Source organism: Rhinolophus hipposideros, assembly GCF_964194185.1.
Source record: "Rhinolophus hipposideros genome assembly, chromosome: 5".
Taxonomy (NCBI): Eukaryota; Metazoa; Chordata; class Mammalia; order Chiroptera; family Rhinolophidae; genus Rhinolophus; species Rhinolophus hipposideros.
Genome location: NC_138051.1, coordinates 31,402,457 through 31,416,117, shown reverse-complemented (window position 1 = coordinate 31,416,117; position 13,661 = coordinate 31,402,457). Strand labels below are relative to the sequence as shown.

General features: G+C 38.6%; 2 protein-coding genes across 6 annotated transcripts in view; one reads left to right on the top strand and one right to left on the bottom strand.

Moving 5' to 3' along the window:
* Positions 1 to 4,030: 4,030 nt before the first annotated feature.
* Positions 4,031 to 9,586, top strand: EMC4 (ER membrane protein complex subunit 4). 3 transcript variants are annotated; one of them, XM_081049090.1, is made up of 5 exons: positions 4,031 to 4,213; positions 4,509 to 4,623; positions 8,407 to 8,560; positions 8,875 to 9,035; positions 9,257 to 9,586. In XM_081049090.1, exons 1-5 carry the CDS (start codon positions 4,128 to 4,130, stop codon positions 9,290 to 9,292), a joined length of 552 nt encoding a protein of 183 aa, XP_080905216.1. In that variant the 5' UTR covers positions 4,031 to 4,127; the 3' UTR covers positions 9,293 to 9,586. The 3 variants fall into 3 exon arrangements, with proteins under 3 accessions (XP_080905216.1, XP_080905218.1, XP_080905217.1); XM_081049092.1 differs by lacking the exon at positions 8,875 to 9,035 and having other exon boundaries at positions 4,034 to 4,213; positions 9,257 to 9,523; XM_081049091.1 differs by lacking the exon at positions 4,031 to 4,213 and having other exon boundaries at positions 4,521 to 4,631.
* Positions 9,504 to 13,661, bottom strand: part of SLC12A6 (solute carrier family 12 member 6) — an 86,486-nt gene continuing 82,328 nt past the window's right edge. For all 3 annotated transcript variants that reach the window (XM_081049080.1, XM_081049081.1, XM_081049082.1), the window contains one exon: positions 9,504 to 12,556. In XM_081049080.1, coding sequence (XP_080905206.1) covers positions 12,465 to 12,556 — 92 coding nt within the window. In that variant the 3' untranslated portion in view covers positions 9,504 to 12,464. The remainder of the gene's footprint in view (positions 12,557 to 13,661) is intronic.

Below are 13,661 nucleotides of genomic sequence, written 5' to 3'. Positions count from 1 at the left end.
GTCTCGTATTATAGTAAAATAAGACCGGGTCTTATATTCATTTTTGCTCCAAAAGATACATTAGAGCTGATTGTCTGGCTAGGTCTTATTTTCGGGGAAACATGGTAATAAAAGTAGAGTTAAATAACACAAATAACTGGGGGTTTGCAATGGAAGCCCATTTTACTAAAGCTGCCAAAATGCTTAAAAGCTTTTGGAACAGTGAGGATAGCCAAATAGAATTATTATAGAGACATTATTAAATGGCATATACTAAAAACTTTAAACATTATCTAGACAAGCTTTTATCCTTTAGAGGGATGTAGTTCTGTAAATCTGGTGAAAATTTCCTCCTTCATGTTTCAATCCAAATGAAACTGCTGTGAAGAGAATGGCATGAAGTATTAAAAGTAATCAACTTAACTCCTAAATGGGTGAGGGCTTAAATACAAAAACTGTGTAGGTGGCACAAATTATGAAGTCAAACAAGATAACTCGTATAACCTATGGAATCATGGTGTGACTTCTCAGTTTAATTAAAATCGTATTTGCTCAAAGGCACAAAGTAAGGGAAGTTGAACATTTACAAGTTCAGTATTCTCACTATTTTCGAATTCAAGTTTAGTCTCGTGGGAAGCATACAGGGAGGCTCTCAAAAACTAATGATGGTTTAAACTGCTTTGTGTACATTCAAACCTTGTTATTTTGAGCAATTAAATGCTCTAGGTCAGCGGTTCTGATTCCTTGCTGCACAGCAGAATCACCTGGAGAGCCGTAAAAAATACTGATGCCCCATGTTCCACCCTACGCAAATGACATAGCATCTCTGGAGGTGTGGCTCAGGTATCTTTTAAAGAGCTCCCCAGGTGAGTCTCCTGTGGACCCAGGACAGAGAACCATTATGCTTTCGGGTTTTGAATCATGTCATGTTATAAGGGGGGTGGAGAGAGGACAAAATGGTTAAAGGGGGTCAAATGTATGGCGATGGATGGAAACTAGAATTTGGGTGGTGAGCATGCTATAGTACATACAGATATTGAGTTATAATGTTGTATACCTGAAACTTGTATGTTATTAATCAATGTGACTTCATTAAAAATTATATTTTCCTTTTTAAAATTTTATTTTTTAAAATATGGATATAACTGACATAACATTGTATTTGTTTTAGGTGTACATGATTTATGTATGTATTTACAATTAGTTTAGTTAACATCCATCACTATACAGTTACATCTTTAAAAATGTATATATTTTTAAATCCAAAGTGATTCCTACACAATGCAGAGAACTAGGAAAAGAATGGGAAAGAACAACTTAAATAATCTAAAATTCCATTACTCCTTTATGTGTTTACCATTTGAGTCTTTTTTCTATGTTACGAAAGAATAATATGCAAAATGTGCTCTTTTAAAAAATACATTTTAGACCTAGAAGTTCCCTTAGAATCATCTAGTATAAGTCTCTTATTTTATAGATGAAGACATTAAGGCCAAGAAAGTTCCTAACTCAAAGTGACTCAAGTGGTTCATTTGGAGTCAGGATTAGAGAATCTAGACTTCCCTTTATTTTTCTTGCAAAACACAATTTGTGTAAAAACTTGAATCCTTGGAAGTTTAATTCTAACTTACAACTCCATTTCCATAAAGGATTACTTCTAATGATATTCTAATAATCTTAAAAACAGCAAGCAGTTTTACAGAATGCTTTCATCTTTCTCCTGAATTCTAGCATGCATACCACAAGCTGCCCCTAATCAGTGTTCTATGGAACACTGATTCCATTGGACCTTAACAGAAGTGATAAAAGAAGGGGGGGTCCTACAACAGGTAAATTGGGAAACAAAATTAAAGGAGATCCTTTACTGAATCATTTCTCATAGTTTTAATATGTTATACTAATAGCACTGAGAATCTCTGGGGTATACGTGCAGAATATAATGTGTAGTATTTCTCAAACTTATTTGACCTAGGAACCCCTTCCTCAGCTCAGTTCCCAAATCTTCATGCTCTTTGGAACATGTTTTAGCAAATAACACTATGAGGATTCCTAGGATAAATGAATAAAAGATCTGGAATACTCTATTGAAGCCGGAGCAACTTTGATTAAGGTTATAGTTAAAAATGCTTTAAAGAAGTAGGGGAGTACTTTAAAAGGGGAAGAATATACAATCCAAAGGACTAACATATTTTAGTGTTCATTTAAAATGTATGAAAGAAGCATAACAAGAATGACTTGAAAATCAGATGAAATTGCATGAAAATCATTACCAGAATACAACATAAAACATTTTTAACGTATTCTTTCCCTTCTAATTTTTAGGTGTTTTTTTTTTATTACATAAATGTAATTATAGTAGACGCAACAGTTTTATATATGTGCTTTCAATTGATTTACTCACATTCACTAAACATTTATTTAGTACTTTACATGTGCAAGGCAATAATAGGCTGTGGAAACAAAGACAATTAACATATAGTTTCTACCCTCAAGGAATTTAGGGTAGGGTGAGAGTGGTAGAGATAAGTCCTCAGAGGATGTCAACAAATAATGCAATTCAGTAGGTGCTATTATGCAGAAATTAGTGGGACAGAGGAATGCCCAACAGGGCCAAGACCCTTGAGAAGCTTGAGATGAAACCTGAAGATTTGTGATGAAGGCAGGAAAGTAGAAAGAAGCAGGAAAGCAATATACAAGCTGAGTCTTCCTATTTAGATAGGTATACATTGTAGAATTGATTGGAAGGAGAAAAGCCTTTTTCACTCCTGCCTTATTCACACACTCCTCGATGAACACGTATTTCTAAAATCAGAAAACAAAGTGGGGATGGTAATCCTCAGTGTCTCCAGATCACCATCACCTCCAAGGGTCTAAAATCTTTAGCTGGCTAAGGAGGCTCTTTTCAACCTTACCTCCCAACCAGTGTCACAGCACTCCAACCTGTTCTCCCACCCCATATCAAATAACGTGGAGTCAAAGAAATACAAATTTTAAAACAATTCGGTACCACATTCAAATTGGTACCACATTCAATTGGTAAAAATTTAAAACAATTGGTACCACATTCAAATTCGGTACCACATTCAAAAAAATTCAAATTGGAATTTTTAAAGATAACTTTATAGCTGGTGGAAGGTAGATTGGTACAATTTTTCTAGCGGTGTTCTAAGTGAAAATTCCTTAAAAATATGCCTACTCTTTGATCCAGCAATCGCACTTCTAGGAATTCAACTCAAGGAAATAAAGACCTGCAAAGATGTTCGCAGCAACACTAGATATAAAAGGGGAAACTAAAACAGGAAACAACTGAAATGTCCAAAAATAGGTTAAATTATGATTAGTTGTACAACTGAACACAAAATCCAATCACCACGAATAATGTACATTATTTAATGACATTTAAAAAAACACATCATGTTTCCCGGGCGAGCGCTACTTTTAACCTCACAACAAGGTTTGAAAGATTATCCAACATTTACATATGAAGAGGACTGAAACAGAATTTAACAAAGGTCACACAAGTAAGGAAGCCAGGATTCAAAAGGCCAACTGAGTCTCGAGCCCACGAGCCTTTCCACGCCCACAATGCCTTCCAGCTTTTGTGCAGAACGGGGGTAGGTCTACCTCGTCAAGTTACTGTGAGAATTACGTGAAATAATACACAGAAAGCTCCTGGAATACAGTGGACAATCAATACTAAATTGACTACTAAATAACTCTCTCAAGGTCACACAATCCGTGGTGACACCAGGATTTAAGCCGAGACTGGAACCTTGTGTTCCCGGGAGAGCGAAGGAGTCCAAAAAGGTTTTCTAGGGCTTCAACTCCTAACGCAGTCAGCATGGCCTTTCCTGCCGCCCCATAAAGCGCACGTCCGAGGTCAGAGAACTCTCTTCAGAAAGAAGGGAGCGCGCGAGATCGCTTTGGCAAGACTTAAGTTCTGTCGCCTTTTCTCACCTCCCAGGCTCTGCACCTCCAAGAACCGTCTGCGCTCGGCCACCCAATTTCCGGAGCGGAAGTGACGTCTACATACACGCGCCGGAAGTGGGCTGGCAGAGTGAGACCGGAAGTCGCGGACGCCGGGGGGCCAGAGGCTCGGCTACGCCGTTGAGTGAGGAGCTTCGCTGCTTTGGTAGGCAGCCTTTGCCATGACGGCCCAGGGGAGCCTGGTGGCCAACCGAGGCCGGCGCTTCAAGTGGGCCATTGAGCTGAGCGGGCCTGGAGGAGGCAGCAGGTGAGGACGCTGGGCGTAGTTCATAGAGACTTCCCCCCAGAACTGCCCCTGATGGAACCTGAAAAGGATGGGTAGTACAAAGACGACTCCTGGGGAGCTAGCGGCTTCTGTGCCGTGGAGATTTCTATGCCCGAAGGATGCTTATTGCAGTCCTCCCATTAGGTAGGGGTCTGACGAACCCACAGGAGGGCTTGATCTAATCTGGGTAGGCGCATCTGAGGATCTTTACTCCAATGATTAGAAGAACAGGAAATGTGGGAGTCTGCAGCCTTAGTTTCTTGGTTTGGTTCTTCAGGGGCCGAAGTGACCGGGGCGGTGGCCAGGGAGACTCGCTGTACCCAGTTGGGTACTTGGACAAGCAAGTGCCTGATACCAGCGTGCAAGAGACAGACCGGATCCTGGTGGAGAAGGTACAGAGGTATAGATGTCAAGGTCGTCTTTGGGCTAGTCCTGACCTACACACCCTCTCCTCTCCCAGGCAGCATATGCATAGCATTTTTTTTATTAGTTTCAGGTGCACAAGACAAAGTAATACTTAGATGTTTATCATTTATATCCCTCACCCTGTTTGAACCCCCCTCCCCCCATCCACTACCCCTCTGACATCACACAGAGCCTTTACATTTCCACTGTCTGTATTCCTAATGCTGTACTCCGCTTCTTGTAAGTATATACATACATATATATGAATATATATACATATATATAAAATTATAGTTGGAATTCATTATTGTTCAGCTTCAGGTGTACAGTGATCAGGCATCTACATCATCCCTGAGGTGGTCTCCCTAATGGGACACGTGTCCATCGGATACCCTACAAAATCTTTACAACATTATTGATTATGTTCCCCAAATTAATTTTCAAAACCCCGTGGCCATCTTGTGGTTAGACTGTTTTCTAATCCCCTCACCTTCCCCTTTATCCCCCCCCCCCCGCCCATCTAGCAACCCTCAGTTTTTCCTCTTTGTCTCACCATATGCATATCTTACTGCAGATGGCCCTTATCCCAAATATTTGGTAGCTAAAATGCTTGAGGTTAGTGTTACAGTAGATTATGTATCAGCTCCAAAAATACTGAATAATTGGAAAAAGAAGACTTTCAGAACATAAACAGTAGAAAGTAGTTCGAAAATGATCTGTCGGTGGCAAAATGTTTCAGTTGAAGTCATCCTTTTCTACTCTAATTCCCTTATGCTACACAACCAATCTATCCGGATATTCTGTTTGCTTTACCTTCAAAATAGATTCAGAATCTTACTACTACTTACCTTCACCTATCATCATTGTCTAATCCACTACCATCCTTCACCCAGATTTCTGCAATAGACTGAAAATAAATTCTTTTGCGGTATAGTTTATGTACAGTGAACTGTATTCATTTAAATTATGGTTTCTCAACCTCAGTACTATTGATATTTTGGGCTGAGTGATTCTTTGTCGTGGGGCTGTCGTGTGCATTGTAGAATGTTTAGCAGCATCCCTGGCCTCTACCCATTAGATGTCCAAAGTACCCTTCCCCAGTTGTAACCAAAAATGTCTCCAACGTTACCAAATGTCTCCAGGAAGGCAAATTGCCCTCAGCCGAGAATCAGTGATTTCAAGAGTACAATCTGATGAGCTTTGATTGTGGTATACCACCATGAAACCCCAACCAATTTGAAGGAGAACATCTTCTTCATCCCCAAAAGATTCCTTGTGTCCCTCTCTGCGATAGACTTCTAACTGGTCTCACTACTTCCACCTTGCACAGCAGCCAGAATGATCCTTTTAATCATTCCTACTCAAAACCTTTGTCGCTCATTTCACTTAGTGTAAAAGCCAAAGTCTTTATAATGTTCTACGTAACTCTACATTGATCGAGCCTCTTGTAACGTCTTTTTCATCTCCTACCACTTTCCCCTTTGTTCACTCCAGTCTAGTCAGACTGTGATCTCCTTGCTGCTCCTTCAATATGCCAGGCAAGCTCTCACCTCAGGCTTTTTGTACTTGTCTTTCCCTCTTCCTGGAATACTCTTCCCCTAGCTACCTTTATGACTTGTTCTCTCATCTCCTTAGGTGTCTCAAATGTTACCTTCTTAGTGAAGCCTACCCTCGTGGCACTCACTATTCTATTTTCCTATTTTATATTTCTCCATGTCATTCATATATATGATATAGTTTACTTATTTTGTCTGTTCATTCTTCAGAGCTCCATGAGAGCAAGATTTTCTCTCTCAAGTGCCTAGAACAGTGCCTGTACTTTCTTTCCTCTTAGCCTTAGTATTGTTCAGTACCAAATGATCTGTTTCATGAAATTCAGGTGATTGTCACATGAAAATGACAGAGCTGATTTCAATTCTTTTCTTGATAAGTATCATTTTTCATCTTGGCATCAAATTATAACATAATACAAGACAGTAAAATTATTAAAATGGCCCAATTTTAAAAGTAGATTATCATAAAATACTTCTTTTAGAACCATTGTTATGACAATTTGATATTTAAACTTCCAAATAAATGATCTTCTATATAAGACACATTAGGGAACTATTTAAGTATGGCCATTTGTTTTTTGATGTGAGTAAACCCAAACGGATAGTGGTATATTATTATTTTTATATAGCTAGATTAGCTTTGTTAATATTTTGTTTACGATTTTTGCATTAGGGTCATGACTGATATTGGTCTGTAAACTTTTCTCGTAATGCCCTAGTCAGGTTTTGGTATTTATGAGGCCCCATATAACGAGTTGTGGAATGTTCATTTTCATTCTCTGAGTTTGTATATGATTCTCTTTTTTACTTAAATATTTAGAATTTGCCAAGGAAAACCACCTGCGTCTACCTAATTATATATTCAGTTTCTTAAACAGTTATAGGACTATTTGTATTTCCAATTTCTTCTGCCAGTTAGGTATAGTTTTACTAGGAACTTATCCATTTCCTAAAATTCATAATATGATCACTTTAGTATCTTTAAGACCTATAGAGATACCCCCTTTTTCATTCCTGATGTTGAATATTTTATCTTCCATCCTTTTTTTCTTGTCATGTTCACCAGTAATGGTTTTATTAATCTTTTGAAAAAAACACCTTTGGCTTTGTTGATTTAAAGACAATTTCATTAATTTCTGCTCTCATTTTTATTTCCTTCCTTTTCCTTTCCTTGGGGTTTTCTTTCTAACTTCTTGAAATACCATGTTTCCCTGAAAATAAGACCTAGCCGGATCATCAGCTCTAATGCGTCTTTTAGAGCAAAATTAATATGACCCAGTATTTATATTACATTATATTATACCCAGTCTTGTATTATATTAAAATAAGACCGGGTCTTATATTAATTTTTGCTCCAAAAGATGCATTAGAGCTGATGGTCTGGCTATGTCTTATTTTTGGGGAAGCACAGTAGATGGTTACTTTATTTTTAGTCTTCTAATATGTATTTAAAGTTATAAATTTCTCACAGCTCTAGCGGTGTCCCACAAGTGTTAATGTGTTTTTGTTATCAGATAACAATATTTATATTTTCCATTATAATGTCTTTGATTCATGGATTAGAGTATTTTTGGTAATTCCAATTTATAGGGATTTTCTAGTTATCTTTTTGTTACTGATTTCTAGCTTAATTGCGGGTAATCAAAGATTATGTTTTGTATAATTTGAGTTCTTTATAATTTGACACTTCCATCAGGGCTCACGCTCAGCAAGTGGTCAGTTTTTGTAAATACCCCATGTGTGTTTGGAAAGAATGTGTATTCTGCAACTGTTGCGTGCAGTGTCTATGTATGTAAGTTGGGTTAAGTTTGTTAATGTCATTCAAATTTTCTATATCTTGTTTTGTTTATTAGTTATTGAGATGTGCTAATCTCCCACTACGTGGATTTGTCTATTTCTTCAGTAGTAGATAGGACAGTGATAGATGCAGAAGTACAAGGAAAAAGCAGAGAAAATCTATCTGTTGCTAAAATTATGGGGGTAAATGACATCAGGAAAACCTATAGGGAAAAACAAAACACATGGTGAGGATGCTTTATCTTTAGTGGGAGAGCAAGCTTCCTGTGGCAGCATGGAGGTTAGAGGTGGTGGAAAGGAGGTGTCAGCTCAGTCAGAAGCATAGAATTGATAATTGTGTTCATTTGACTTTAATATTAGTGATACAATAAATGTGAGACAGAGGGTAATGATTGGAGGTTAAAATTGTCTTTGTTTTAGCGCTGCTGGGACATCGCCTTGGGTCCCCTCAAACAGATTCCGATGAACCTCTTCATCATGTACATGGCAGGCAATACCATCTCCATCTTCCCTACTATGATGGTGTGTATGATGGCTTGGAGACCCATTCAGGCACTTATGGCCATTTCAGCCAGTAAGTATTCCTGAAATAATAACCCTTCCCAAAGTTTAAGAATTAAAGGCAAATTCTTAGGCGAAACCCATATTGGAAATCTTCGGCGTGGCTCTTGGCTAGTAACGGGGAGGTTGTGTAGGGTGATGGTAGTGGTGTTGACATGGTGGGGAAAACAGTTGTATATCATGGTCTTTTGTTCACTTTTAATGATCTTCCTATTTGTGATCTTACTATGGGGTCTTTATTATTGATACTATTTTAATAGATGGCCTGATTCATGTTGAAACAAAAAAAGTTGTTTTGTTTTTGATGCTTTCTGTTACCCCCAACAGCTTTCAAGATGCTAGAAAGTTCAAGCCAGAAGTTTCTTCAGGGTTTGGTGTATCTCATTGGGAACCTCATGGGTTTGGCATTGGCTGTTTATAAGTGCCAGTCCATGGGACTATTGCCTACACACGCATCAGACTGGTTAGCCTTCATTGAGCCCCCTGAGGTAAGGCAAAAGAACAGTTAGATTTGGGGCCAGTTGTAATGTACAATAAATAAAGAGCTGACCTATTTGATGGTGGGGGATTAGAGTTGGTATCAGAGCTCATTTCTTAAGAAATAAGATCCACTAGGAAGTTATTTTTTTAAGGATAAAACAAAATAGTACTTGATTCAGGAAATTATTTCACTACTCATTCCCACTTACCTGTTTACTCTTTGTTTCAGAGGATGGAGTTCAGTGGTGGAGGACTGCTTTTGTGAACCTGAGAAAGAAGCCTCTGGTGCCTAAGTATTTGGATCTCATTTACAATGTCTTTTATGCCCAGTGGCTCCTCAGTAATATTTACCCCTAATATTATCACTCATGTTGAGAAGAACCAGAAGCGCTCTTTTCTCCATGGTGAGGAGACACATCCTAGAAAGACAATGTGCATATCACTACAAACAAAGAAACTATACCACAACCCTTGAATGAAAATAATGTAGAAAACTTTATTTATGTTTCCAGTATAGAGCAAAACAACAAATAAAACCATAACTATGTAAACAAAAGAATGGTTGCTGCTAAATCAAGAACCACAGCAGCATCTCCTTTCAATAAATTAAATGGCTGAGAATAATGCTTAAAAAAAGTTGTACAAGTTTCCCTTAAATCTACTTTCCTTAGTATTTCACTTTTATTTAACACAAGCTGGGACATAAAGATTCTGTTGGAGACACTTGTGGGAGATGTGAGAAACTAATGCTGGATTCTGATTATACATGATGAAAAGAGAAATAAAGCAGACAAAAAAAGAGCACATAAATATGCTTACAGTGTAATATCCACAATACTACTTTAATATCCACAATAATGGACTTTTAACATGTTTAGGGGGATGAGGACTGGAGGGATCATTGGGGCCACAGGAATCTGAGGCAACGGAAGATGCAAAGTAGTGATCTCCCCTTGCCAAGAGGAACCTAGTACCTGTCAAGTAGATACCGCAGTTCAAACTTCAGCTTTTAAGAGAGCTGTAGAAGGCAGAGAGCCAGCAGTGGAGAATGTATGCTATACCCTGCCCTGGTAAAGTCATAGCTCAGACTTAAAAGCTGGATCTGACTCGAAAGACAGGAGGAGATCTTTTCCTTTCTCTTCCTTCTTGAAACAAAATCCCTTCCTCTAAGGTGCATTCTTACCAAGTTTTCGGTATTGCTTTATTTGCAGTGATTAAGAGACAAGACACTGCAGACAAACAACATAAGCAGCATATAGACATGAAATGCTCTAGACAGGAGTTTAAATCTGGCCTAATAACCATTTTCCCACATAACAGTGATTTTTCTGTTTTAGAGGCTGTAGTAGTGGCTATATAGTCTCTAGCCACTAATTCCCTTATCCCTTTAAGAGATTCTTAAGGAGCTCCAATCACAAAAAGCTCTTTTAAAATTAACCTTAATTTCTGCCCATATTTTTTCTATATGGAAAAATATATATATGACTTTGGCCAGAGAGTGTGTATGTGCGGAGGAAATCCTGGGCAGGCCAACCTTGAGAGCATGGATGTTTAATATCTTGGGTCCTGGGGGACCTGTTCCACTACTGCTGGACTCAACTAAGCAATGAAGTGTTGCAATGCAAGTTGTAAACAATGCTTCTACCCTCTGCAGAAAGGAGCAGAATGAAACACATTCTGTCTGCTTTGTTACCCTGACTGGGCCTGGAGGTGGAAAAAGCAAAGGGAACAAATTGAAATGACTCAGTTTCTTAAGCCACATTGAAGGGTTTTCTCCTCTGTAAGGGTCAAATGAATAGTCTCCTGGCACCTAGGTCAGCTTGCTCCATAACATGTTGGGTAATCAAAAAAGGGGCACTATTTACCATTAATATAGTAAGACTCAAAAGCAGACGTGACTACAGGCAAGACAGTTTCTCTAAATAATGTATCCTGTGAAAGAAAGGAAGATTTCCCACATCTGAAATTACCATTCAGTCACACTGGGTAATTTCCCTATGCTTGAAAGCCAGGTGTTATGTGATCATTAAATCAGCAAATAAAAAGTTAAGCTTGCCACAAGTATTTCCTAGACACATTTAGAGCTAAAAACTGCAATAGCAGAAGACTTGGCTTGGGTAATCTTGGTTTAAAGCCAACTTTCTGCAGTCAGAATGAAGAGTAAAATTGAAAGTTCTCAAGTCTGGGCATTTAGGTAAGTGCCTCAGATCTTCACTATGGCTTTAGAAATGAGTCTACAGGGTTCTTAGTGAAAAGTTTCTTGAATCAGGCCAGTGCCAACTGTATGCCACTCGGTGAAGTAGGTAAGCAGAGTACCAGCAGCTCCAATACCTTTGGCACTATGGAAGGAATATGGCTCTAGAACTTCCAATTTTATTGTTGGATGCCCCCTTAGAAAGATAGTAGAAACCCGTTAGGGAAGGATTTTAGCTAGTCTTCCTGCTGTTCCTATGGTTCCGTGCCTACTAACCCAGAGGGCATAAAAGGGAGAAGGAAATGTGAACCTACTCGTCTATGTGCATCATCATCTCTAGTAGGTAACAGCTTGTATGTCTGCCTACGTCACATAGGTAACCAGACGATCAGTAAATCTCAAGAGCCACCTTTTGGAGTTTCCTTAGTTTGGTTATTTGAAAAGAACCTGGGAAAAATAGCTTTTACTCCACTTTTAAAAACAATTTCCATGGTAACACTCCCTGTATTAAAGTCTTAACCACAGAGTGGGCTCTGAGAAACAACTGAAATATACCCCAACGCAGTATGTGTACTTAAACCTGGTATTTTGGGGAAAAGCTTGTGTTGGAGGAAGAAGTAGAGACTGCAGCCATATTTCAGTTTTTGCGTATTAGTACCCTAATATAAAGTTAGAGTCCTGGAGAACAGTGAATACACTCAAGAAAACTAGCTTAGAAAGGTTTTCTTCTTGGCTTGCTATAGGTTATATTCACCAGAATGTCAGATCCCCATGTACTGGCCATGAATTCCTTAGTATGATGAGGCTGTTTCTCTGACTTACTTCATGGTGTCATCAATGAACCATGACTTCCGAGACTCATCTTTAATGCTGGAGATATACTTGCTTTTTGTCTTCAGTTGAATTTCTAATCCTTTCTGCCTATTCATTTGATTGGTTTACCTTGTTAATTGCCTTCAGCTGGTATAGACATGGCTTTAGGACTTGACCATTGTTCTGATGCTGAGGGAATATTTGCTTCTTCTGTAAGCTGTAAGGATAGCAGATCATATGGGAGCAAAGTGCAGATCTATTTGTACTTTTTCACACAAGTACTTGAGGCTCAGCTTGTCAAGAGTTCAGTGTGCTGTGCACAGAACACAGGCCTCTAGTTGATGGGAGTGGTAGTAAAGAGCCGGCACTTCCATGGAGGATGGAAGCCTTTTCGGACAGATGAAGCCAAGCAGAGTCATTAAGGAGTAGATTATGAATAAATGGTGATCACTTCACTGCCACCACCGCGGACAAGGAGGACGCGCTCCAGCCCCTCGGTGAGCACTTCTAGGAACTCCATGTCTTCAGAATTTGTCAAGGAGACAAACAGGCAGAAGAGCACACTTAATTACCTGGTATGTTAATCAGTTTACCTGATTACAAAGCTGCAAAATCAACATGCTTGTTTTAATTATACATGCAGAATTAGAAGATTGAACTTTGGATTCAATTTAACCTTGTGAAGTAATCCAGGGATCTAGTCCCTTTGCATCTATAATGAAAGACTTCCCCATTTGTTAGATTTTTTTCCTTAATTGTTTTTTTAAATGGGGAAAACCCACAAGTAATGTGTTATTATGTAGCAAAATAAGCCAAAAAAGAAGAAAAGGCCACAACAGGGCAGTTTGTAAGATTCCTAGAGAGAACCCAAGTAATTTCTAAGTGAAGCTGCTCAAGTTGTATTTTTCTGCCACCTCTTTTTTCTTTTAACCTCTTTTCCTTAATGGGACTGGTGGAAATGGGCCAGTCTATGCCACTGCAGTGCTGAAGGGGTACCATAAAAGCAATCCTGGAATTAGAGTATGGGAAAGACCCTTTATCTCTTTTGTTTTCCTCTCAGAGGAGATTCCACTTCAACTGCTTCTCCCCTAACTCCATCCAAAAGAAAGAGGCTTTTGCAAGTGGGTAGAGGCTGAAAAGGAGAAAAGATGTAGGTATTCCATTTCTAGGACTGTCAGAAAAGGTTCTAAAATACTATGAGAAGTTGTGTTGCAAACGTACTTCACTGTTTCCCCCAAAATAAGACTTAGCCGGACCATCAGCTCTAATGTGTCTCTTGGAGCAAAAACTAATATAAGACACAGTCTTATATCAGACGCAGTCTTATTGTAAAATAAAACCAGGTATTATTATATATTATATTTTACCCAGTCTTTTATATTTATATTATATTATATATTTATTATATTTATTATACCCAGTCTTATAGTTAAAATGAGACCGGTCTTATATTAATTTTTGCTCCAAAAGATGCATTTTGCTCCGGCTAGATCTTATTTTCAGGGAAACACCGTACCTAAAAAGTCTCTTTAGTGTTCAGAGAACAAATTATACCCCCAGCTCCCCAAAAGGACATTAATCAAGCTGTTTTGTAAGAATCCTTGCCTAAGACTTCTAAAAGTCTTCC